General features: G+C 41.7%; 1 protein-coding gene across 1 annotated transcript in view; it reads left to right on the plus strand.

Annotated features, from left to right (window-relative positions):
• LOC122789682 (relaxin receptor 1-like) overlaps positions 1–26871 on the plus strand; it is a 976275-nt gene that overhangs the window by 409196 nt on the left and 540208 nt on the right. Inside the window, exon 2 of the mRNA XM_044057098.1 lies at positions 17721–17861. Within this exon, the coding sequence (XP_043913033.1) occupies positions 17721–17861 (141 nt within the window). The remainder of the gene's footprint in view (positions 1–17720; positions 17862–26871) is intronic.

Below are 26871 nucleotides of genomic sequence, written 5' to 3' on the forward strand. Positions count from 1 at the left end.
TCGAAGATCCACATTTCTGCAGTCCTTACACTTGGGTAGTCCGCTGTCCTCGGTCGGCCCGAATATCAAAGTATAAGGCTGACGTCGGTCAAGGCGCATTTGACTGACATCAGGGCGTCAGGGTACAAATGCGCATGACCGACGTCATATCCTCAGTCTTTTCTTGCCCCAGATGTCAGAAGACCCTAAAAAGAAAGGTCAAAACCAAAAGACAGCAAACAACCAACCAACCACCCTAGCACTAAAAATATGTACAATATATACAAGATACACCATATTGACAACCCAACCCACACAACCGCCTCTAACTACAGAGGGGAAGGAGGGAGGGTATATTGGACTGCAGCAATGTGGATCTTCGAACATCTACATTTATGGTAGGTACAAAACTGTACTATGTTCTTCATCTCACATTGCTGCAGTCCTTACACTTGGGTAGAATCCCAAAGCAGAGGTAAGGGAGGATGGCAAAACTATAAGGAAGCAGGAGCTGCCAAAATGCCCTGCAAAATAGCAGTGGCAAAACCAGCCCTAGATTTAGAATAAAGTGGAAGGTGATAATGCCTAGAGAAAGTATGCACTGAACTCCAAGTAGCTGCCTCCAAAATATCTTTAGTTGCCACCCCCCTCAAAAAAGCTGTTGAAGTGGCAGTAGCCCTAGTGGAATGAGGCCTAATCCCAGCTGGAATCTCCTTGCCATGATGGGAACAGAAAGCAATGCAAAACCCAATCCACTTAGAAATAGTTTGTTTTGACACAGGCTTGCCCTGAGAACTCAAAGCAAAAGAAACAAATAACTGCTGAGACTGCCTGAACCCTTTAGTTCTGTCCAAATAATATCGCAACTGCCTGTGTACATCTAAAGTGTGCAAAATCTTTTCCCCTTTATTTTGGGGATTTGCATAAAAAGTAGGCAAATGAATAGTTTGGTTTAAAGCCACACTAGAAACCACTTTAGGCATAAAGGAAGGATTAGTACGTAAAGATACCCTATCTTTATGGAAAATTAAGAAAGGCTCAACCGCCATAAGGGCCTGCAACTCAGAAACCCTTCTTGCAGAGGTAATGGCCAACAAAAAAGCAGTCTTCCATGATAAATATTTCAACTCGGTAGCTGCAGGCTCAAAAGGTTGTAGAGTGAGTTTCTCCAACACAAAATTGAGATCCCAAGCAGGAGTAGGAGCTCTACGTGGGGGTCTCATTCTTTGCCCCTCTAAGAAATTGCTTAAACAAAGGATGAGAAAACAATGGTGGGTCACAATCATAGTGAGCCGAAATTGCTGCAGCATGAACCTTAATAGAAGAGAAGGACAAACCTTTGTCCAGTAACTCAGTAAGATATTGAAGAGCCACACTTAAATTAGGCTCAGAAACATCAAAATCCTTTGCTGCACTCCAAAATAAAAATCTCTTCCATTTATCTGCGTACACTTTCCTTGTACTAGGCCTTCTAGCTTCCAAAATAACATTCAAAACTTGCTGTGGAAGGTGAGACCCACTATGGTTCAAAACAGAATATGCCAGGCTGTTAGGTGAAGAGAGTGAAGCTTGACATTGAGCAAATGACTGTCCTCCTGAGACAATAGGTGTGGAATCGAAGGCAAAGGCCATGGAGGCTCCCGTACCAGGCTTCTCAGTAATGGGTACCAATGCTGTCGAGGCCAATCTGGAGCTATCAAAATCATCCTTGGTTTGTCCTGTCTGGCCTTGAGTAGTACCTTTGGGAGGAGAGGCAGAGGTGGAAAGGCGTACACATGAAGATTGCTCCAATTGAAAGAAAGAGCATCCACTTTCCAAGCTGTGGGATGAAACCTTTTCGTGCAAAACTTTGGCATCTGGTGGTTTAGTGGAGAAGTGAACAGATCTATGTCTGGAGTTCCCCATGACACTGTCAATTTCTGAAATACATGAGGATCCAATTTCCACTCGTGGGGATCCATGATTTGTCTGCTTAACACATCTGCTAAGGAGTTCTGTGCTCCCGGCAGAAACCTTGCCTGATGATTTAGTTGTAAACTGAGAGCAGTCTCCCACAAAATCATTGCTTGCCTGCATAGAGGATAAGAATGTGTTCCCCCTTGCTTGTTGATGTACCACATGACAGTTGTGTTGTCTGTTAGAATCAACACCTGCCCTGGAAGAAGTAAATCCTTGAAAGCTATTAATGCAAACTGGACTGCTAACATCTCCTTCAAGTTGACATGTAGATGTTGGAGTCTGGCAGGCCACTTGTCTTGTATCCACTTTCCATTCAGATGAGCTCCCCAAGCTTTGTCTGAGGCATCTGTTGTTAGAATCTGACTCGCCTCTGGCCGGGTCACAGAGAGTCCCTTGTTTAGGTGACATTCCTGAGCCCACCACAACAATTCCTTTTGAATGCAAGGTATTTGAATGACAGTGTCCAGATCCTGGCAGTGCTGTGTCCATACATTTGAGATACCACTGTAACTTCCTCATATGCAGTTTGGCATTGGGAAGCACCAGAATACAAGATGCCATGAACCCCAAGGCTTGAAGGACTGTCCTTGCAGTCAGCCTGGACTGATGAGACAATTGATGAAAGTAAAGGGAAAGATTCTTTTGTTTGTCCGGGGTCAAAAAGGCCATCTGGGATGCTGTATTCAGTCTTACACCCAGAAAGCACATGTCCTGAGAGGGTACTAGACTGGACTTTATTTCGTTCACAGAATACCCCAGGCATCTTAGCACTGCTATCACATATTCCAAATGATGAAGAAGCTCGTCCCTTCCTTGAGCCAGAATCAGGCAATCGTCCAAATAAGGATAGATCTGTATTCCTTTTAGCCTGAGGAAAGCTATCACTGGAGCCAGAACTTTCGTGAACACTCTGGGCGCAGTAGATAAGCCAAAGGGCAATGCAGAGAACTGATAATGAGAAGTCCCAGCCCGAAAACGCAGATACTTCCTGCAACTCAGTCTGATAGGAACATGAAGGTAAGCCTCCTTGAGATCCAAATTTACCATCCAATGATCTTTGCCCAGCAGAGGTAAAAGCTGTTGTAACGTCAACATTTTGAACTTGGGAATGTCCAGATAAGTGTTGAGGGTAGATAAATCCAAAATTGGTCTCCACATGTTCCCTTTCTTTGGTATTAGGAACAGGCAAGAATAAAATCCTAGGCCCACTTCTAGCATAGGGACCGGCTGTATGGCCCCTATTTGAAGCAACAGAGAAATTTGTTTGTGAGCTTCTATTCTTTGTTGAGGAGGAACGTCTGGCATGCCTTTGAAAGGAGGCAAGGTATGGAAATAAAACCTGTAACCGTGGTGTATGATGTCCAATACCCATCTGTCTTGGGTAATTAAACTCCAATTTTCCTTGAAAAGTGCCAACCTTCCTCCCAAAGGTGCTGCCAGACGAGCAGGCTCTGGCAGCTGAAAAGGTAGGTCATTGGGTCTGTTTACGAAAGGACTGACCCCTGCCCTCACCCGAAGACTGTGCAGGTGAACTCCCTGTTCTAGGCCTGTAAGAGCCCTGAGCTCTGCCCCTACCACGTCTAGACCTACCCCTAGACTGGGAATCATAAGAAGGATACGTCCACCCCTTGGTAGGCCAATTTCTACTAAACTTCGGAGGCTGAACCTGCAAAAAATCTTTAACAGTCTGCATAGACTTAGCCTCGTCTTCCATTTTCTTTAAGACTGACTCAACAGGAGTACCAAACACATCAGATTGTAAAGGAGCATCTAAAATCCTTGTCTTAACATGGTCAGATAAATTCTGATCCCTCAGCCAGGCGTGCCTGCGAAGAACTGACCCAGTGGCAGCCACCCTAGACGAGGCCTGTACAGCATCAAAACCACATTGCAAAGAATGCTTACCCACCTGTTCAGAAACATGTACTAAATCTTGTAACTCTTTACACTCAATACCTTCCGCCAGAGCATCTACCTTGGACTTCAATTGTGAAAGGAGATAGTTTTGGTATTTCAACATGTGAAACTGGCAATTCAAAGCCCTCATAGCTAGGGTGGAAGAAGTATAAACTTTCTTTCCCCATCTATCCAAAGCCCTGGCCTCTTTATCTGGAGGAACCGGATTTTTAACAGAAGCCTTAACACCTTTAGGCCCCTGACTAACAGTTTCTGGGTCTGCCCTAGGACTCTTAAAAAGATACTTATGAGCTTCAGGCACCCTGTAATACCTATCCGGTTTAACAGGAGCAGGAGGCAAAGAATCAGGATTAAGAGAAGCCTCTGCAAAAACATCTTCCACCACATCCAGAACAGGAGGTATAGCCAAAGGCCTATGCTGGGGTAAAAACAAAAATTCCCTAAGCCTTTTCCTGGAATCAGAGAAGTCCTGACCTTCCCACTTAATGCTCCCTCATGGAATGAAGGGTCTCTGAAAAAGAAAAATCCTCAGGAGGAGAAGCAGAAGGAGTAGAATCATCCACATCAGAATCAGAATAAGGAGAATACTCCTGCAAGTCTTCAGCCGAAGACTCTGAAACATCCGAAGCCTGCTCAAAACTCCCAAGCTCAGGTTCCACCCTAGGTCTCTTATCAGGAGGGGGCATAGAACCTCTAATCAAAGTAATCAAATCTTCTGCCATTTTAAGCATATGCTTCTTGGGCACAGTCCCTGAAGAACTAGGGGTGACACCAACTGAAGCTAAACCTGGCCTGCCCCTGGGAGAAGCCTTGGAAACAGAAGGAGAGGGCCTAACCACCCTAGGAAGGGAGGGGAGTACAGTAACCTGAGAAGCCCCTTCAGCCTGGCCTGCCTCCTGAGAGGCCACATCTTGCAATAACAAAGTCTCTCCCTGGGACTCCAAAGAAACCTCTGGCAGAACCACCTGCTCCACCGAAACCTCTAAAGAACCGGCGTCCGGTACGGACGGTTCTTCTAGCCTAGGCTTAGCTGCTTTGTCCTTGCGCTTCTTCGAAGAAGCGGGCGTCGGAGCATCCAACGGCATTTTATAATTGCACTGCTTCCCGAAGACTAACCTGGCACAATCTAACCTTCTCTTTATAGTGCGCTTGTTAAATCTAGCACAAGAGCGACACCCAACAACGTCGTGCTCAGGCCCTAAACAAGGAATACACAAGGTATGATAATCTCTATGCGGTATCCGTTTCCCACAAGAAATACAGTTATTCACTTTTTCTGACATCCGGTAAACCACTGAGGCAAGAAACAACTAAAATATTCCCCAACGGGGTACTTAGCCAACTTTGACTCTGTCTGAAACTCCGAATTCGAAAAATTTCAGAACGCCGAACGGCACTTGCAACGCTGCTTCTGCATCGGACCATGCGGCAAAAAAGACTGAGGATATGACGGTCATGCGCATTTGTACCCTGACGCCCTGATGTCAGTCAAATGCGCCTTGACCGACGTCAGCCTTATACTTTGATATTCGGGCCGACCGAGGACAGCGGACTACCCAAGTGTAAGGACTGCAGCAATGTGAGATGAAGAACATTACTATTTTTCAGCATCTACTTCCCTCCTACAAATACCTCAGACAAGACATTAGACAAGGTGTGGGCAATTTTCTTTATAAGAGCAAACCATCCTCGATCAGGCAAATGCCTCCTCAGATAGCGAATCCAACTTCCCTCCAGGAAGAATGACGATGTAGCAGTTGCTAGTCCTCCTCTAGCCTATAACTCAAACCCCTTATTCTTGCCCATCACCTCAGCTGCCCACAACTAAAAAAAAAAAAAGATTATAGGTGACCAACCTAAACTACCTAGGTCCCTTGAGAAATGACATTGCCAGATTACTAACAAATACAAATCTTACGCAGTTAAGGACAAGTCATCCAAATCTCTGAAACCAGCAACTATTCCTTCCTGGATCTGCTAATCACCCCCCCCCCCCACCCATGCATCTGTTATTCCACCTTCATTCAGCAACCACTCCCCAATAACCTTCCAAATTATCCACAAGGCACAAAATTGCCTCCCAAAACTAAACTTTGACCAATATCCATAAATTGGAAACCTCAACACACTTAGCAACTTGAGACTTCAGTTCTATTACCAACTTACAGAACCCCAACAGCTCTTATGCACATTCTGGCTAATCACTGAACTGATGTTCTAACACTTGAGACACATTTTTCATGGAGACAAACCCAGTCACCTGAAAATATTGCAGTTACCTCTATGCAATCTAGTCAAGCAAGTCATACACAGGCACAACATTTCAGGAAAAACTCTCAAATAGGCAGACCAAAATATTTCAGACAGGAAGTAAATCTTCCCAGTTCAAAAATCTAGCTTCCCACCTTTAACCCCATTCACAATCCTGAACTTTCAAGACCGGCTCACAACCTCAGACTCCCACCACCCTTTCTTTTATTCCCCTTTTTTATTGAGATTACACAAACCTTTACTCCATACTAGAAAACATGCTCCTTGGTGCACACCCTGGTGCAGACAACCTACTCCCCTGGTTTATATCACTCTGCAAATACCTCCTTACCAATCCTCTTAATTTCTACAACTTGTAGTTAACTCAAAATACAATACCAGACATGGAAAACTGCTATTTAAACCCTTCTCAAACAACCTCAGCCAGAAAACACATCCCACTTCTGCCCTAACCCCATACTCCTTACACTTGGGGAAATACTTTAAAAACTAAACCTACTGTCTACTGGCATACTGTCTACTGGCATACAACAGAGCCACCTCCCCCAATCACAGTATGGCTTCTAAACTGGTAGAGCACAATGACAGCACTATGGTCACAGACAGATCTTTTTCAACATGAATAAATGAAAACCTTCATAAGCTGTATTCGTTGAGGTTACCAGAACTTTTCATCTTCTTGACCACTTCCTTTAAGAACTTTGGGTTAGCCCAAATATTTTCACAAGGTTCCAACATATCCTAAATATTTATTTGACTCAAAATAAGCTTCCACCTCCACTACTCCTTAATAGACGAGTCCCAGGGACCCACACGAACCACAATGTTTTTAATCTTTCATAAACTACTCTGATCTCCCTAACCTTCCTATCACCTTTGCACAGAGGACAATCGGATACAATCTCTCACATTCAACTATTCAAACACAGCTTCAGTCGGACCTCCAGTCCCTTAGGTTATGAAAGGATTATTCCTAAACACCAACAAAAACTAAGTGATATTTGGAACCTCTCAAAAAGCTGAAAAACCTCTTTAATCTCTACAGCTCTCACTTGTTTCCTAATAGAATTGACTATCCTTTAAAAATACTTTAACCCAACTTTCCAAAGTCCCAGGAAATGAAGGTTTCTCTTATTCGGGTCCAAGAAAAAAATCTCCCTCTCACCAGACCAGATAGAGCTACAACAAGCAAAGGACTTCTTGCTCACCCTGAATACAGATCACAGCCATGGCCTCTAAACTCATCCAGTCTAATCAGAAAACAAATCTACATATTCATTTCCAATTCTCCACACCTCACTGCACCACCCTCTCCAAAACCAAATTGCTACCAGTCACCTACAGGGCTGTACTCCTAGGGTATCCCCTACAGGGCTGTACTCCTAGGGTATCACCTACAGGGCTGTACTCCTAGGGTATCACCTACAGGGCTGTACTCCTAGGGTATCACCTACAGGGCTGTACTCCTAGGGTATCTTCCAACCATTACATCCAGGTGACTCCCCTGCTCTTGCAGCCAAAGCAAGCTGCAGCTTTTGCAGGGATGTGTTTAACTCCCTCATGCCAGACACCCCAAACCAAACTGCACAGTACAGACTATCCCTTCATTCTTGCACCTAAACTCTAGTAATCCCTTCTCCCTCACCAAAGTCTCTTCTTTCCCCACATTCAGAGCTCACCCCAAGACACCCACAGATTTGACTGAAAGCGCTTTTCCATTCGACACAACCCAACTCCATCCTCACCAGCATCACAATTTAACTCTGTTCTTGCCTGCCGCTTCTCATATTTACTACCGAGATCCACATTGGTTTTTCTACTTAATTTACATGTTGTATCAAATGCCGATGGGATACTTTACCTTCTGCAGTTACAGTTTGTGAATTTACCCAGTTTTGTTTGTGAATTTCTGCACCCAGGCTGTGCCTCCAACTGGTCTATTATGATCCGTATACCATTCCAATAAACAAAGGAAGAGTAAGAGCAGCAAGTGTTTTGATGCCTAGTTTGAGGCATTGATTCAAGTGGATATAAATAGAATATTAGATTCATGCACCAAAATAAAGCAAGTGCACATTTTGGGTACAAAATCAGGTTAGAAGTGCAATGTCACCGACTGCTCTTCTCTGCAATTTGTACCATTTAAACTAGAATATAGTGTAGCATTGCACAGAGATAAGAATCAGTATAACTATTCAGAACTCTGGAAAATGCCCACCCCTCAGAAACTGAGATTCCCTGCCACAGTCCCACTACTGCCCTCAGGAAGTTTGCACCCCAACCAGAAAACCACCCAAAACTGCAGTTAAAATACAAAACTAAACATAAAAGTGAAATGTAGAAAGGCACACTAACAAAATGGAAATGTTATCCATACCTCTCAACCTCTTAGTGCAAGAATTCTGGACAAAGCCTGACAAAAATGGGGGGGAGACAAAGGACCAAAAAATGGGGACATTTTAAATTTTGCTCTTATAAATTTAGAAAGCTGCTAGAGTAACAGGTTTGTTTTAACATACATCTGAAGTCTGAAACTCAAATGTATATATACGTGAGCTAAAAATCTGGATATTCTGCAAAAATCTGGACAGTTGAGAGATATATTACTACCTAAATAATAAAGACTACTCTGGGTAACTAAATGGGAGGAGCCATTTATTACAAAAGCAGCCAGGTGACTACACCAAGACAAATTCTTTGACTAGAAAATCTCAGACTGCCACAGACTGCTGTCAGGCAAAGGTTAGTTTTTGCTTCTTTGTACTATATACTGCTTCACTGCCTTCTATTTTGTATATTGTGGTGTATTTTCTTTACACAATTTTACTTCACTGCTTTTATTTGCACATTTAAACTAGGAGAGAGAGGGCATATCTATATCTTATGGAAACACAATTTTTATCCACCCTTCTGTTTTGATTTTAACCTTAACTGCCTCTAGCTGCCTTCTCCTTATGTTAGTTTGACATTTCCTTCCTCTGTCCTCTTTCATTGGCTAGTGACAAAGAACAAAATTCACTTTGCGAAATCAGGTCTTAAACTAAAATTTATTGGCTATTCCACTGTGTTCCATATAGAATGAAGTGCCCACCCCTTCCAATCTATCTTGCTCTTAAAATTAGAGACCCTCCCCTAAGATTGCTAAAGCTCACATTACCCCTCTTTCATATCCAACTGCAGAGTGCACACTGCAACTCTTAGGATATTGACCCATTTTTCTCCTCCAAAATCCTAAAGATCTAGGGCAAAACCACCAATTATTGGAAGGCTTACATTCTGCATATTCGTAATCTTGGAATTAGTTCTTTTGATTTGCTCTTTGTGAGAGGAGCAACATAGGGACATTTTCTGGAAACTGCCGATCACCAGAAAGCCTGATACTGTTTCAGAGGTAGGCTTAGAATCTGTCCTTATTCTGCTCCTGATGTGAAGAGGATCAGAGGGCATAGATCCCCAATTTTAGGACTTGTCTGCTATTCAAGGCATCTACTAGGAAAAGGCTACAGCAAGCCTACAGACCCCTGCATCATCTAGATGACTGTTGATCACTGAAGAGCCTGTGTTCTGCTTCTCATATTGGAATCAGTGCTACTCTTGCTTCTGGTGAGACACAAAGGAGCATTGTATCCCAGCAAAGGAGCATTGTATCCCAGCATCAGCAGAAGCCAGGCAGTAGCCAATCCATCAAGAATGTGAGGTTTGCCTAAGTAATATTTTCAGTAACTGCTGCCTGATTAACTGTAGTCTACCCAACTTCAGAGCATCTTCCTAAATACTTCTATACAGTCTACTATAGTTCCTCCACAAGTGTTTGGCAGTGCCCTGTATAGACACCAAGAGCTGATATTTTCCTGTAAAAGTACCATTGAAATTTCACCAATGCCTAGTTGTCACTGTAAGCTAGTTGCCCCATGTGCAAGTACTAACATCTCCCAGTTGTAAATCAGTTGCTCCTAACATTATTCTCTCACCACAAGTGTCTAATCAACAAACAAGGCCTGTTGCCATGGATATGAACTTCCCACCATCTCCATTACCAGTCTGATGGATATGGGCATCCTGAGGCAATGTAGAAATCTCTCCAAGTTTCCTAATACCTTATCGGTTTGAAAATTGGGTGGTTGCATTAGGTGTACTTACACAATGTCACTGGATTCAAAGCTCTTACATAGAAGTGCTTCTAAATGTCAGGTCAGTAGTACACACTGTATCCACACAGACCCATGTATGCTGAGGCACTTTGATAACCTTTCCAAAGCTGAAGACCTCCAAGATGAAGTACACAACACCCTCAGAAGTCCTGAAGGCATGCTCTAAATACCCACAACACATACCACATCTCATAGGAGCCTCTACTTTTAAGCTCACAAGGCAAGCCACCACACAATCCAACATTGTCATTGGAGACTCCTCTGTGATGCACAATAAAGTCCCTCCTCTGATACAATAAAGTCCCTCTTCCCCAGGCTAAGAAGTTAAAATCTGTTGCTAGTCAGGGCCCAGGATCCAAAGCATTTGTACAAAGGTCATTGGACCAGAAGTACCAGTACATGCAGGTGTAAGTGACCAGAGATGTATGGACCTCTCAGAATGTGTCCCAGGCTGATGCTAACCTAGCACCGAGCAGCGTTTACCTTTCCCAGTGATCATTAACTGGCTTTTTTTCCTGCCATTTTAAGGGGGTGCAATACTTCTCAGCATGGAAGATGGTCAGACCATGCCGATCAGCTTTGGTATAGACAGTCAATACCTCTTCCCCCTAGGCTTTCAAATATTACCCAAAACATTGTCCTCCCTGTAATGGGCCTTTAGGCACTGCCAAGCATAGCAAACCAAAACCAAGAAAAAGCTAAAAATGTTACCAGAAGACTAAGCAAGAAACTCTCCCTACAAGCTCTCTTCACCCAACAGGACTGTCGGCGCAGTCAGAGACTGCATTTAAAGCCAGTCAGCACACCAACAGTACAAGGCTAGAATACCTTGTGCACATTTAGGCCAGTTACTACAGAAACTGAAAGTGGAGTGTCATCTGCATCAACAATATACCTCAAAGCTGGTCAAACAGGACAGTGGACTTGAGCTTTTCCATGTTCAGATCACCATAGGCAAAAACCCTGAAAACAGAGCTGCCTGTGTGACTGTTGGCAGAAACTCTACACAAAGCATGTTAATAGCTACAAAGAGGCAGCTCTACCTACCAGAAAGTACAGAATCAACTAAACAAGCTGCCCTGGTGGGATCAATAGGTTCTATAACAGAAGGAAGAAAACCATGAGAAATTCAAAGGGCAAAGTTTAACAAAGCCAAATTTGAGGCAACTTCAGCCTCCCAGGCCAAGGACAACCACAAAACATTCTTTAGCTATATCCACAACCTCAAAGACAATACACAATTGTGTAACAAGCTCATTGTTAATGGGGCCATATGGAGTAGCCAGATAAACTTACTGGCAGACAAATTTCTAACTTCACCACCTCTACTCAACTTTCCCTCAATACATCAAATACAACCCCCCCCCCCCATCACTAGTGAACAGATCTTTGGTGCTCTAAGGCCAAGAATACTGCACCAATGATCTAGAAAATATCCCAGCATGCCTTAAATAGCATGTAACATGACCCATCCAACCCTCTGGAATTGCTTCAACTGTAGCTGTCCAACACAGTGCCTCACAAATGCAGAACAGCAACAGTCATCCCTCTGCTCAAAGGAAGGCCATCTACTGACTCTGGAAAATACATACCCATAAAAGTCTCACTATTCTATGAACACAGGAAACCTTCAGACACTGAACCCAAACCCATTTGGTTTAGGTCAAGGGCAGATCATACTTCAACTTGGTGGACTTTTGAGAAGTTCACCAAAGCAATGGATAAGGGCAAAATGTCACACCATCTACACTGACCTGGCCAATGCATTTGAAAACACCCCACTCAGGCAATAAAACTAGATGTTGGGTATAAACTGCCACTCAGTGGAGAGCCAGCTAGCTCACAGACTTTACTCAGGAAGTTAGAATTGGCGAGTCCACCTCTACAAAAAGAGGCCAGTCAGAAGTGGATTCCCTCAGAGATCAAACTTGGGACCACTTATTTTGAGTCTCTGCCAAAGGATTTCAAAAGATTCCAAATTAGCAGTAATAGAATACACCATCATCACAAAATGTTCTCCAGGGAGATCTGAACCTTTTTAGAGCTATGGACTAAAACTAAATGACAATGGTATAATAGTATCCTTTGGGAAGTCATCCACCCCTGGTAACCATCATTGACAACATACCCCTAACAGCTAACCAGTAGTCAGGTACTTGAGACAACTAATCTAGTGTTAGACCATCACATGCCTATGGTATTGAGGAAATTCTATGTTGTGCAACTTAAACACAAGTATGGTATCAAGGTTGGAGGTAATTTCTCCAAGGTATTCAGCACACAGACCCATGATTCGAGTATAATTGCCCCCTTTGGTATCCACTTAACTGGGCACATCCATCAATTGAACTTCCACAGAGGCTCCTCACTATAAATACATTGAGTCTTATGCAGACTCTTCAAAATCCCTCTCTGTATTCTGTCTCCTAGAAGCCGAGTGGAGATCTATACTTTGCATAGAAGGCATTGTCAGACCCCACCCCGATGGATTTGTTACATATCCCCAAAACAAACAGAATTACCCATTCTAAAGAATTAAACATCACCTTTGATATAAATAGGACCTGCTGGAGAGACAGTTATGTATCCCATTTACTATCCTTCTCAGGGACAGGCTTTCCCATCCATGTGAAGCCATTTTGGACAATTGGCTGGGGAACAGGAAATCTCTGGTTTAGCACCCATGTCTCCAATGGGCACAGCCTTTAAATGTTTCATCTTCCAAGCCCCTGTTTACACTTGCAGGGTAGTATAATTTGTTAGATTTGTGATGCATAGCTAGGCTTAGAGGTGCTTGGTGGTCATTAGCTTAGCACACCTATGAACCTAGAGTTGTATGGTAGTTTACAGACAGACACTCGCATGCGTAACCATTGGTAATTATAACCCACAATTTGTTAGATGCCACAAACTTACAAGGAACAGACCGATATACCTCATGTTTTGCTTAATAATTCTGGACAAAGCCAAAAATGGGGACATTTTTATGCATTTGTCAGCCAGGTAAACCAAATGGTTTTAAGTGTTGGTCAGAGGTAAACTGGGAGCACTGCGTGGTTAAATGACTTGCACAAAAATCACAAAGTAGGCAAATGGAGGTGACATTTCATACCCAGTACCAGAAATCTCCAAATCACTTAATGTTGACCAGTAAGGGTTGCATAGATATTCATAGTTTCAGAGAATGCAACTGTAATGACTAGAAGTGACCGACAGCAGTCCTCAGTAATTTACAAAGAAAGTTATTCATGCTTTGTTAGTGCTACTAGACTAGCAGTCTCTTCTGGGGAGAAACCAAGATATTGGTAACTACTCAGACAAATTTGACCAGGGCATCAGGGAATTCCCACTATACTTTTCTGGGTACTAAGTGATCTTTACATTCCACACAAGCTTTAACCAACTCAATTGAATGGGACCTCCAACATATTCAAAGAATGACATGGCCTGCAAAATCAGATAAGCAAACTACTAATGTTCACTTAAAGTTAAGTTTTTTTGGCAACATGCATTTTCTGAACATTTGTGCAAAATAAAAAAGGATTCTGATATTTGTTATATGCTTGAACCCTCAGTGATTTATCACAAAATAAGGTCTGGCAGATGCTACATGAGGATTAAGACTGATATCGGTTTGATCTGCTTCTTGCATTCAAGGGTGCAGGTTTCGATTCATTTGACCTCTTCCTACTTCATGACCAACTTGCTTAGCCATGCAGTGCTCCTGAGTTGCCCCTTTACCTTGTTTAAAATATAGAAATTAAGAGATTGTGCATCCATACGAGGCTAAATACCCCTGTGCAGTTTCTGAACTCAAGGAGAGGCAAATAAGTGAGACTGTAGAAGAGTAATGCAACAGACACCTCCATTACCTGCAGCCACACCACTCATTACTTAGCAGTTTTTCCCCAGTTTCCATAAAACTTGCTTTTCAGGGATAGCAGATTTGGATTTAATTTAAAAGTTAACATTTTTACAGTAAAAGCACTAACATTTAGTCAACAAAACCAAACACCCTGGCACCGAGTATAATCATAACTTTCATTTCAGATTCATGTTTATTAAAAACTGCATTAAACTAGACACAGGGGTTTAGTCAAATAGCATATAGTGAAACACTAATTAGGGGCTATCTGAAGGGTGCAAGAAATCTAAAGAAAAATGTGCAATGCATTTAATAGCTTGGGACAGCTTACTGGACACTTTCAAGAACAGCCCACGATCACTGTCTGGTGAAGTAATTTGATCACACTTGCTACACAGACGGAAAAATCAAAAGCTGCACTCCGGGAAGCAGCTCCTACACATGCCAGGCTTTATATCTGCACCAAGAACCAAACTGATGTAGCCCTGCAGTACATTTCACAACCTTGTGTCTTTAGTTAATATTTTAACATTTATCTGCTGTGTAGGTTTTTGTCACACACAAACAAGGAAACCAAAGGGATGTATTCAAAAACCATGGCTCATATGATGCTCATTACTACAGCCAATTCTCCTTTATACCACAACTACTCTGGAATGCAGGACACATACATGTAACTCAATTGTATGACTGCAGGCATTCATGTGTTTCCTTGAAATAAAATGAACACAATGAGTGCATTTCAGCTCACTACTACGAGAACCATACAGTGCATCCTATCGCACACAGCCCACTTTAAAGAATCAAATACCAAACAGTCAGGAACAAACTTAAAATCTCTGCCATATACCAAGTTACATGGTCTTCCAGAAAATGTTTTGCTGAAGTCTGACACTCCCATGCCTAACATTTAGTCAGTGTTAAGCACAATTCATCAAAACCACATTTTACAAACTAAAATTCAGGTTTTGTTCAAGAACTCTTAAAGCCAGAACACTTGGGGCTCCCCAAAAAGGGACACTAATATTTGTTAAATTAAACCACTGGAGAAAGTCGTTTTTCAGCAGGATCCAGAAAGTACAGACTTGCTCACAGTAACACCATAAGCAAATAGTGGGAGGATTTAAACCTTGTACTTTTGAGTACAGGAAGCAGTTTAACAGTCCAGAGCCAGATGCAAACTTTGAGGTCTAGCAATTCATGTGAGGTATTAAGTCTTTAGTTCAGGGGTACAGGTTTTTCCTAGTGCCGTTGTGCTTGCTTCCTGTTTTGTGCAGATTTCTCCCATTGTTTTACCCAGCTCCCCTAATTCAAAGGGACTGTGGGGTGAAGCTAGAACTTAGATGATGTAAGAAACTATGTGTAGGGAAGTAGCAGCATGTAAAACCAGAACTGCTTGTGCAGGTAATGTGCAAGCTTGTATGAGATTTTTTTACTGGGGCATCTCACACACACAACCTGTCAGCCCAGTGCTCTGCTATTGGCTATAAAAAGACATTCAGTACAACTTTAGACACCGATAATCTCAAAGGACCAGCCTCTTAACACTTTTTAAAGACTAAAAATGTAGTTTCACAGGACGAGTACCATTAAACTTAAGACAGTACTGAGGTACCAGTTCTACATCAGTCGATTTGTTCTAATCCTGTTCAGGGTGGCAGAGGATCAAAAGCTTATTCCACCAAGCAGTGGAGGACAGGCAGAAAATCAGCCCTGAACAGGATGCAAGTCTTAAGCCTCATCCACACCCATGATAAATTTACTGAATTGTTAGGTTACCTAGTTGTATGTAGTTTGGATGAGAGAAAACAGCAGCACCTAACAAAAGAAACAGGATCTCATAACTGGAGAACCAAAAATTGTGGAGCAGCAATGTTGTCTGACAAGAGTCAGAATCTGCCAAATGTACTTAGCAATTTCACATGAAGCTTAACTGTACACATTCATATCGTCTCATGTGGCTGATCATTTTCTGGATACTGGCCAAGAAGCTGGTTCACCTTTAGTGGGGATTTCATAGTTAGCAAATTAAATTACCAATAAGGATATGAACATTCCCAGTATTGAAAGTGTGTGGCAAGAATTTTGAAATATGGGATTAAAATCCTACAAGTGAGTGTTCAGTACAATTTCTGAAGCGCAAGGTTTTTTTTGACTTGGAGATAAAATTCCATTGTCAGACTATGCACAGCTTTCTGAATTAGCCTGAAGTTGGAGCTAAAGATAGACCAACTTCTGTTCCATCAGTTGCAACCTCATTTGTTAAGCCAGTAACCCATTAAGCCAAGCCATGGACACTAGCTAAATGTTAAGGCTTGTAAAGACTGAGAATGTGCAGGTGGAACATGAAGTCAAACCCATAACTCTGGGTGCAGTCTTAACTCAGCCTTCTGCTCGACCAGCAAATTGCAATTTCTCTTAACATTAGCTTACAACACAAAAAAGTACAACACCATAATGAACTATCAATCTCTACCAAACCACTAAATACTATGGGAAAGGAAGTCACATACACTGAAATATAAAATTGTCAGATGCTGTGGAAATCAAACCCTTTCAAAAGCTGCACAGAATTTCCTTTTGTGTATTCATCTTTATTTCAATTTACTCTTTCATACTCTACTTGTTTAGAAAGGGATAGATTAAGATTAGTTTCATGTCATATGTCTTATCTATGCTGTCATATATCCCATGGGAATAAGAGCCTGTAAAATCATCATTTGCTGCAGATTCTCAGCAGTGCCTTGCTCGAACATTTAGGTAGAGCTGCTTTTGGTTTATATACAACAGCAGCCCTACAAGAAAATCTATACATAGCTTTTCTTCAGGTGTACAAGTGGTTCTTTAGTTAGAAATATACAAACCTGACTGACATGCATCTAAAAGGAGAGGGATTTAACTTTTGAAGCTGGCAGGTGTTTGATAGAAATTTACCTGCATGAAAATGGAAAATTATTTCCAATTTAGGTCACAGGCCCTCAAACACCGAACAGTGGTCTTAGGACAGACCCATATGTGCAACTGGGCATCTGTTCATAGTCCTACCATATTAAATACAAGATCAAGCTTTCTAGTTTTTTCTTGGGTGCAACACTACATGCATCCGTTTGGGGATTCACATTCGCCTCTTAATCACATAACTATTAATTATCTGAATAATATGAATAGATGTCATTGCAGCAGTAGATCATAAAAATACTGTACTAATCAAAATACACTAGTCCCTTCTCATGTACAGCTGGCCGTTTAAATCCAGCAGCTGAAAAGCCTACTTAAACATTCTGCAACAGATGAACCTCTCATTCCTACAGCCTCCACTTCAGAAGAAAACTGCATTTATTTTTTGGGATTTCAGAATAACTTGCGCGCTAGAAAAGTTGCACACGCTTGCTAAATGCTTTCATACATTATGCGCAGTGCATTAGGTTGAGCTCTAAAGCAGAGTTTTAATACCACTGACCTGTCAATATGCATGGCACATCCTCAGTTTCTTGCGTATTGATACAAATGTCTGCAGTAGGTGCTATAATCAGTTCATTACCTTTAACATTGTTTTTTTTTTCTTCTGTGCCATATAGGGTCACTGATGATTCCAGCCAGTCCAGTGCACTGTAAGCTGGGTTACTTCCCCTGCGGTAACAGTTCGCATTGTCTGCCACAGCTGCTACATTGCAATGGGGTTCCAGACTGTGAAAATGGAGCAGATGAAGAGGACTGTGGTAAAACTATTTTTACAAAATTATCTGTTTTCATGTTTAAACACTCTCCAGAGGTTACAAGCATTTGAGAGATTTTATTAAATCCTGCCTTGCATGCCATTCTTTCTCCCCATTTCTGTTCTTTCAGAACAGTTCTGCTCTTTTGCATTTAGGTAGCAAGTGCAAGAAACGTGGCTGAAACAGAAAAACTGAAAGTGTTAAACTAGTTAGCATTTTCTTCTATGCAACAGTGAAAGCCACTGGTGGAAAAATGCACAGGAGAATTCAGACAGCATGGGCTGGGTCTAGATCATCATACCATACTGATGGGTAGGAGAGACTAAAACTATGCATGTCCTTTACCAAGAACAGCGAGATCTTAATCCATTCCCTGCCCTTTAAGAAAACAGTTTCGTTTGCAAGCATGTTTGTGGATGTGCTTTTTTTGCTTGTATTTTTCTTTCCTACATACTGCCAATCAGCAGTCCAACAATAGTCAGCACAATCATTCCCCTTTAGCTACAAGCTCAGTTATCCACTTTGCCAGTGCTTTTCTAACCAGCCTTAACTTCATGGAAGCTCACTGGTTCAATCTTCAATAGTGGCCTCCCACTCATCCATTTTGCCAAGTATGCCTGACAATGGCTACAGACAGTAGCTGCAGTTACTTTCCCTTAGTCCAAATGCCACTTGCATGTCTGCTATAACATGCAGCATACCACTGTGTACGTACAGCAGGCAAATACTGCCTCTTTCCCAAAAGAATGGGAGAGCCAGCATAGGTCAGTCACACCTTCCTCTGGCTTTTCTAGTTCAGAGTTGGCTAGCTGGCCCATCCTTGACCCACATGAGCCATAATCTTCCGTTTACACCAAGAAGCCAGCTCCAATAGTATTAGAGGGTGGAGTGTGCCAAAATGGTGACAAGCTGAGATTGTAAAGGCACTAGAGGGATTCCCCTCATTCACCAAGACTTAGCTGTGCTAGGTTTTATTTTGTAGAGTAGTACAGATGCATCACTTTAGCTAGCATATCTTGGAAACGGATACCCTCCTTGCTGAAAGAATAAAGACTCCTAGTTTCAAATAGATTCAGTGTATAACAGAGAAAATAAATCCAAAAAGGTGACAGGTGATTGTCTGTAGTCCAACCAGAAATACAAATTGTAAAGATACAGACCACCAGGCAGTAAAGATAATGTTTTAATAAGAGAATGTTAGCGCTTTCTGGTACTCAAACCCTTCCTCAGACATACAATAACATTCTTTTTAAACTAAATTGCTCCAATCAAAAAAAAACATCAATAAAACACTTTGGAATGTAAGGTCTACACCTATGGCACCACACCATTGAGTCCTGAATATCTGTGCCCAAAGTTCTGTGATCCATCTGGTTTCATAATACTCTGACCAGAGACCTCATTGTTCCTACTATCCTTAGTTATTTTCTGTAATGCTTGGAATATGAATTTACGCCCTGAAAATTTCTCTACATGTACTGAAAGAGCATTTTGTTTGTCCTCAAGTCTAAAAGCCGACAGATCTCAAAATTCTATCCTTCAACCTGCAATTAGTTTTCCCTACATAAAATGAGGGACAGCAGGTACAGGTGGCTATATACACAGTATCAGTGGATATACAGGTGACCATGGTGTTAAGTCCATATGGTTTACCAGTAAGGGGATCTCTATAAAATGGGTTTCCCTACTGATGGATGTGCAGCCTTACACCTTAGACATGGAAAGGTCCCAATCTTTAATCTCTCTCTCTAGGTTATCACAAAACTGGGGCTCATACCATGGAATACTTTAGGGGACCTATGCATGGGACAAAGCATTTAGGAGCCGCTTCTGTCCATTAGTACAGGGAGCACTCCTGGAGTAAATGGTTTCCCATCCATAGGAGCTAAAAAAGTACTTTAAAACAGACAAGGATGAACTTTGTTTTATGTAGATGGGGAGTCTGTTCCACAGCAACAATATCATCTGCTAAATACACCTGTCTGTCCAAACCGTTCTCTTGATGTTGCAGAAGGTTTATCCCTAGACGGGGCATTTTTGATGCCATTTGATTTTGTGCAGAAAATCCATCAGCAATGAATTGGAAGATACCTTCCTTCAGACAGGTCTTTGATTTGCAGACTACAGTATAGTGGCACGGCTTGGAGCCTGTCCATGTAGGACACATTTAGACTTTGTAACCTTTTAGCAAGTTAAGTCTGTGGGTGTTCACTTCCCTATGACGACTGTGCACACAAGCCTAATGCCAGTGATACGGAATCACTGAGTGGAAATATTGGCTATTAAAGGCTAAATTGGAGGGGCTTTAATGGTATATTAGTCATGTACCTTAACAGTGGAATTTGTATGGGACAATAAAGGAAATGTGCAGAACTAAAATGCACTGTTATGAGAGAAGCTGAATTGAGAAAGTACTGACTTCTCACTTATGTCTGCTGCAATTGTTATATGTTAGGACACAGCAGGGATGAAAACTGAAGGGTAGAGTCCATTTGACCATACAAAATTAGCAGTCATAGTTCAGCTTTTACACTAATCCATCTGGAGTTCAGTTTGATTTCTTCCTGAACTGTTTGGCATCTGTGGAGGCCTGCAATAAGCTCACTTACCTGTCAAGTCATTTAAAGTCAGTTTAATGGATTTAAGAAACTGACTGTACAATTGTTACTCCTACAGATGTCAGCATTAAACTCAGTGCTAAACAATGACAAATGGAAAGACAGTCACTTAGTGTATACAAGAGCGCTGTGCGACTGTAGGACTGGGAAGACTGGGCATCTAGTAAAACTGTGTTGCATAAATGTTTGTGTAAAACTTAACAAAACAAAAAAAAAACGACTTTCGAACTTCAATGCTAGCAATATATTTAGGATTATTGCCAAACTCTTAGTCATTGAACATTTTTGATTTCTATACTTTAATGGGATACCCAACGAGTGTGGAAATTAAATGCATACCAACTTGCACAATGCCATGTAATAGGGTGGCAAGGCATTTCTGTAGCTCTGCCAAGATGGTATAATGGATTAATCCATTATCCTGTGTAATGTACTCCAGAGTGTACTGAGCCCTCCCAGCATTAATTCCCTATTCTGGATTCTTAGCTCACTATCCTGATAGTTTTATTTAAGAATCACTACTGTGGCTGAATGTCATCCTTAATACGAACAGTTCAGGTGATGCTGATCCTAAACTTAAGGGATTCGCACCCATCATGCAGTGATTGGGTAGTGCTGCAATGGGAAAGGCAACCCTGCTGCCAAGTGCTTCAGTGGCTGTATCCAGCCCTGCCTGTAAACAGGCCAGCATGCATGATGCCAGGTGTAGAATATGACAAGATGTGTGCAAAATGCATACTAAACAGCAGTACAATGCAGCTCATCTATGGAATCCTATCCATAGGAAGGTGCAGTGTACCAGTTATTCAGCATAGGAGTAGAGTAGTCACGCCTATAGTGAGACGAGAGAATCACATTTTACATTCCATGTAGGCAGAGTCCCTCATTGACTCTCTTCAAGAGGAATCTTGATAAGTGGATGGGAGATTGTAGGTTTACCCCGGGTATCACTTCTGTGTCACTGTTAGAGAGGCACAGTATACTAACCTCGAAAAAGGGCATAGCAAAAATCATTTAAAATGGGTGGCGAAAGCCAAACACTCTGGCTAGGCTTATAAATGCCCTAGGGCAGATAGCCTAGTATGAACCTATGAAATGTGGCTGCCACAAGCATGTTAATGTAACAAGAGGGTTATTTTTGGGGCACTCTTTACCCAAGCATAATGGGCGGTGGTTGAAGGGACCTTAAAGCAACTTTTACAGAATGTTTGGGAGAACGGATAACCTAATATCAGGCAAGTACTTTACACTAAGGAGTGAAGGATCCTAGACAGGAGCACTGATTACCTAGAAAATAGAATTTACTGCTTTACCAAGTCTCACTGGATGGGAAAAATAAATTGAAACATGGAGCAGAAATTTTTAACAGCACCAAGGATGATAGAGGACCTTCCCAGACAATGGGATGGTCATAATGGATCCCAATCCTGCATAATGTAAGGCAGTGCAATACTTGGCATTTCATGTCAATTTCAGAAGGCACCTTAACATACCAGTGTAAATATCTGGCTACCCAAGCTCTGTTTAGAGGGCTAAAGCTATGACTACATATTGAAACAGCAGTCTATATTCCTATAGGAGGTGACCACGACAGGCAGCCACTGCCAGGCTACCCATCCTGGTGTTAGAGGTGCAACTCTGGCTCACCAGAACAGCAACCCTTAGAACCACTAGATCTAGTGGAATCTGAACATGTCTAGCCCACTGTCAAGGGGCATCAAAACTTTAGCAAAGTTATAATTCCCATGTAGAAACATGCCTGCCTTGAAGAGGCCTGCAACAGCAGAATCTAGGAGCTGCCAAGTGGGGAAGATGGGCCACTATATAGGACCAGCAAGCTGGCCTGTTCCCTACCAGACGCCCAGCAGGGGGCAGATTAACAGGATTTATGACTAGGGGCAATTTTGACCGTCTTGTCAACCAAATTGCACATTTGGTAACTGCTTATGTTCAATATTTTAAGGCTTCAAAGCAATGGACCACCACGTCTGCAAATGTACTTATACTTTCCCGAATGCAGTCTTTGAGGAACAGGTCACAATGTCTCCATATTGTATCCGGCCTACTTGTGTTGCAAGGGAGCATGAGTGAGATCACTCCATTTTTGGCATTTACTAGTTTATATACACCTTCAGCATTTTCACCCAGTTGTATTTTAGAGTAACTGATTTGCTTAGTGACGTTTAATACTAGGTGTGGTCTAGTGGTAGACCAAACTCGCAAGTACATGTAGGAGGGTTTGATGTTTGCGGGCCCAAATTGTTTTTCTGGCTGGCACAGTGGATAGAGTTGCCTTACAGCACAAGGTTCATTGGTTTGATTTTTGTCCGGGGTGCTGTCGGTGCAGAGTCCGAGTATGAATGTTCTCTGCGGGTTTCCTCCAGGTGCTCATTTCCTCTCACATTCCAGACATGGAGCAAATGAACTGGACATCGGCCATAGGTGTGTGTTTAGGAATTACAATAGGGATAGCCACCCAGCAGTGTAAACCTTTACTCCAGATGGTCATTACTGAAGTGACACCATGACCCAAAGTGAAAAAAAATGGAAAAATGGGATTGCAAATGGATGGATTTGAGGAAATAACTAGAAATGTTACCATTTCGATAACTAGTGATAAGCTACCATTTGTTGCACTACTTTTCTTGAATGGTGCAGAAATTATATCTGCTCTTAAACCCAAAGAAGCAGAGACAGATGAATTTGCAGTGTATTTTGTGCATTGAAATACACTGATTCTGGTAAAAAAAGTCAGAATGGTCAGGATATTTAAGCTGAAATGCCCCCTCTGAATAGTGGGGATTTGTACGGTGTATGTACTCATGTTAGGCCAATAATTTATAGCTAATGAACTTTGTTCAAGGTGTTCTGAGCAGAGAAAAGCAGTGAGCAAGGAGGGGGGGGGATTGTTACTGCTCCACCCTAACTAAGCAAAAAGTAAAACATTTTACTTGAGGTGCTAGTTGGTGCTTTAGATTCTGCACAAATACAGCACTGCTGTGGTGATAGTTAAGTTCCTAGGGAAGTGTTCAAATAAATCTGATTTTGTATCCATGCTGTGCAGAGTGCCAGAAAATAAGTTGTGCTTGGGTGTCCTGTGCAGAAGAAATGTTCTCTTAACATATCCAAATATGGTCTTTTAACTCATGATTAATGGATGTTTGTTCACGTTAAAAAGCAGTTGTTGCACCTGCTGTTGAAAAATGCTTTGCAGTGCCTAAACAAGCGTAAGTGGTCATAATGAAGATAATCACAAGGTTCATTTTCTTAATGTGTTTGTTAAACATATTTACCTTATTTCAGGAAACTAGAGATTAATGCCTTTGTCAATTAAGTCAAGTCACAAAATAAATGGTTTGGAAGTGAAATTAGATTTCAGATTATAACTCATTAGGTCCAGGAGCCTTCCATTAAAGGCAGATTTTAATGGCAAGTTACTTAATTTGAGGGTGGGTTTAAAAGTTTAAAAAAAAAAAAAAAAGAGCAAAGTCTGATTAAAATGAATCTGCAAGTTTTTTTGTGGGGGGAGGGGCTGATAGTCAGTTCTGAAATCTTGATCAGTAAAATATAAAATCTTGATCAGTAAAATATAAAAATCTGTTTCCCTTCATTATGAAGGGATATCAAACTGCACATAACCCCCTTAGCCTGAAACCAAATATACTGTAGTTATGGGTCCAAGAATCTGACATTTTGGACAATGCAGTACCAGCGCAGTTAACAGAATTAATATAGTGAATATACTACAAGTGAAATCGTACCACCATTGTGTTACATTAGGAATTAGAAAGTAAAAAAAAAAAAGCTTATGAGAAGACAGACTTCAGAAAAAGCCCCACTCTCCTCCTTTACTCTTCCTGACGAGAGGACCACAGATCAGCTTACTTTGCTTGCAGCCTTATAATTCCCTTATCCAATTCTCAAACACCTTCACGTTTAAAACACTGCCTGACTGCATTTTCAGGATTTCAAGGGCAGTCATACAATTTCCATTCCTCCAAAGCTGTTCACCATATCTTGGTCTTATGGTCATACAAATTTAAGATGTCATTCCCATAGATGGTGGGAAACCGCCAACGTTTTAGTGTATTTACAGGGCTTAGGCAAATTTGTTTCCTTTTCTGCTGAGCTTTCAAATTAAGGGTCACAGTTATGAAATTTAATCTTTCATGGGTGTTTTGCCTGGACAAGTACTTGCAGGTCTGTTTTCCTGAACTTGAGTTTGGCAGTCAAGTGAAAGCCTCGGCAAAAAAAAAAAAAAAACAGCACAATACAACAGAACTTTGTCCTTAAACTTGTTACTTCAAAGTGATGCAACAAAAATATATCCTTTCTAAAGGAATACACCATTTATCTCAGGAAGGGATTTTCTGCTACTCCTTTCAATTCTGCTTTGGGGAGCTGGGTTGAGAGGCATGCAGTCCATGAAACTAAACAGCTAAATATTTTCTGACATTACCTTTTATCTTGTACTCAGTTGCAGGATGGTCACCCATGTAAGAACACTGAGGTTTAATTATACTGGAATGGTTTCTTTCATAGCAATTGTCATGCAGCTTGACAACTGGCAGTGTAATCAAAAATGGAACAAATCCAATTGTTAAATTGCATGCACAATGCCACCTCTTTGATAAAGAGTACATTAGATGGCAAATGGAATATATAAACATGTATAAGATTGAAATTAAAAATAATGGCTGCTCAATGCATTTCTGAGAGAAATTATGAATTTAAATTTAATGAAAATGAAAACCGGAAGCCTTTGTTCGTATTGTTCTAGTGAATAAAGACAGCATTAGTCAAGAGTGCGAGTTACTCCCAAATAATAAGCATCTAGAAAACATTAGCAGTAACAACTTCTCTTCATTAACGAGACTGATGGATTAGTTTTCTCAAGAGCTCCTTGGCTCATAGAAGTAATATATTGCTGTGGTGATACACATCAGGTATTACATAAAAAGGTGCTGTGAGCTCAGTTTGACTCGCTCATCTGCCTACAGTAGGACCTTGAACAAGTCATTTAACCAAACGGTGCTTGGGGGCAACTGGGAGTTTGAGCTGGGGTCCTCAATAGTCTCCTAGAATGCAAGCCTAGTAACTACCTACAAGGGCATTTGGAGAGAGAATGGGGCAATATTTCTTTAAATTCGATTAAACTGCTATTCTGCTACATATCCTTGCATCTAATTACTAGAAAAAAAAGCACATTCCAATAAAAAAGTGGAAAAGATTGTAAAAATGAGAAATCCTACCAACACTAGAAAGTACTTTGAACAAACCCTTATACCTATTATATCCACCAAATTTGCAGTAAAATATTCCATAGTATAAAGCTGAAGGAGATGAAATGCAATATCTAGACTTAGGTTCATAGGTTCATAGGTTTATACTAGGCTATCTGCCCTAAGGCATTTATAAGCCTAGCCCAAATTATTGTGGCTTACGCCACCCCTTATATGAAAAAATACTGTGCCCATTAGTTTGTTATGCCTCTGTCCAGCAGTGACCCAGAGATGATTCCCGGGGTAAACCTACGATCTCCCATCCACAGGTCTAGATTTCTCTTGAACAGAGTCAGCGAGGTGCTCTGTCTCACATGGACCGGGATTTTATTCCACAGCATAGGGAGTCTGAGTGATAAATCTATCCCTCCAGCACGTCCTATTTATATCCGTGCTAAGGTTTAAGTCGCTTGCTCTAGTGGTTTTGGTGGATTTGGATTTTTGAGGTGGAGCATGTCCATTAATTCCGGGTTGGACATGGCCTTGTATGTCAGGCACATGTCACCTCTGAGCAGACGGTATGCGACTGAATAGAGCTGGAGTTTCTTCAATCTGGCAGCATATGACAGATTTTGGAGTCCCTTTATCCTTTTGGTGAGGAACTTTTGGGGTCTCTCCAATTGCTGCAGATGTCGGGTGAGATACATCCCGAATGGGGCATTGTACTCGATCATTGGTCTGATAAGTGAAGAGTACAGGGAACAATGACCTCACTAGATCTGGATGTGAATCCCTTCATGATCAGGTGGGCAATGTAGAAGGTCTTTCTAACCACTTTAGCAATGTGAGTGTCAAAAGAAAGGCCACTGTCAACCTGGGTCCCCAGGTCCCTGATAACCTCTTCTGTGCTTAGTGGATTGCCACCTATATGGTAGCTTGGGGTTACCTTGTTTTTCCCGAAGGGTATGACTATACATTTTTTGGCGTTTAACTTCAGGCCATGGCTCTGGCACCAGCTATCTGTTTCCGTGAGTCCCTTCTGAAGGATATCCGTGTCCGATGCACTTTCCACTATGGCGCCCAGTTTGTGGTCATCTGCAAACTTTGTCAGCCAAAGTCCTCCCATGTTGGCCTGTACTTCTGAGAAGTAGATGCCAAACAATAGGGGGCCAA

This window comes from Protopterus annectens, chromosome 15.part0 (assembly GCF_019279795.1).
Source record: "Protopterus annectens isolate FY-2018-M chromosome 15.part0, PAN1.0, whole genome shotgun sequence".
In the NCBI taxonomy this organism is placed as follows: Eukaryota; Metazoa; Chordata; order Ceratodontiformes; family Protopteridae; genus Protopterus; species Protopterus annectens.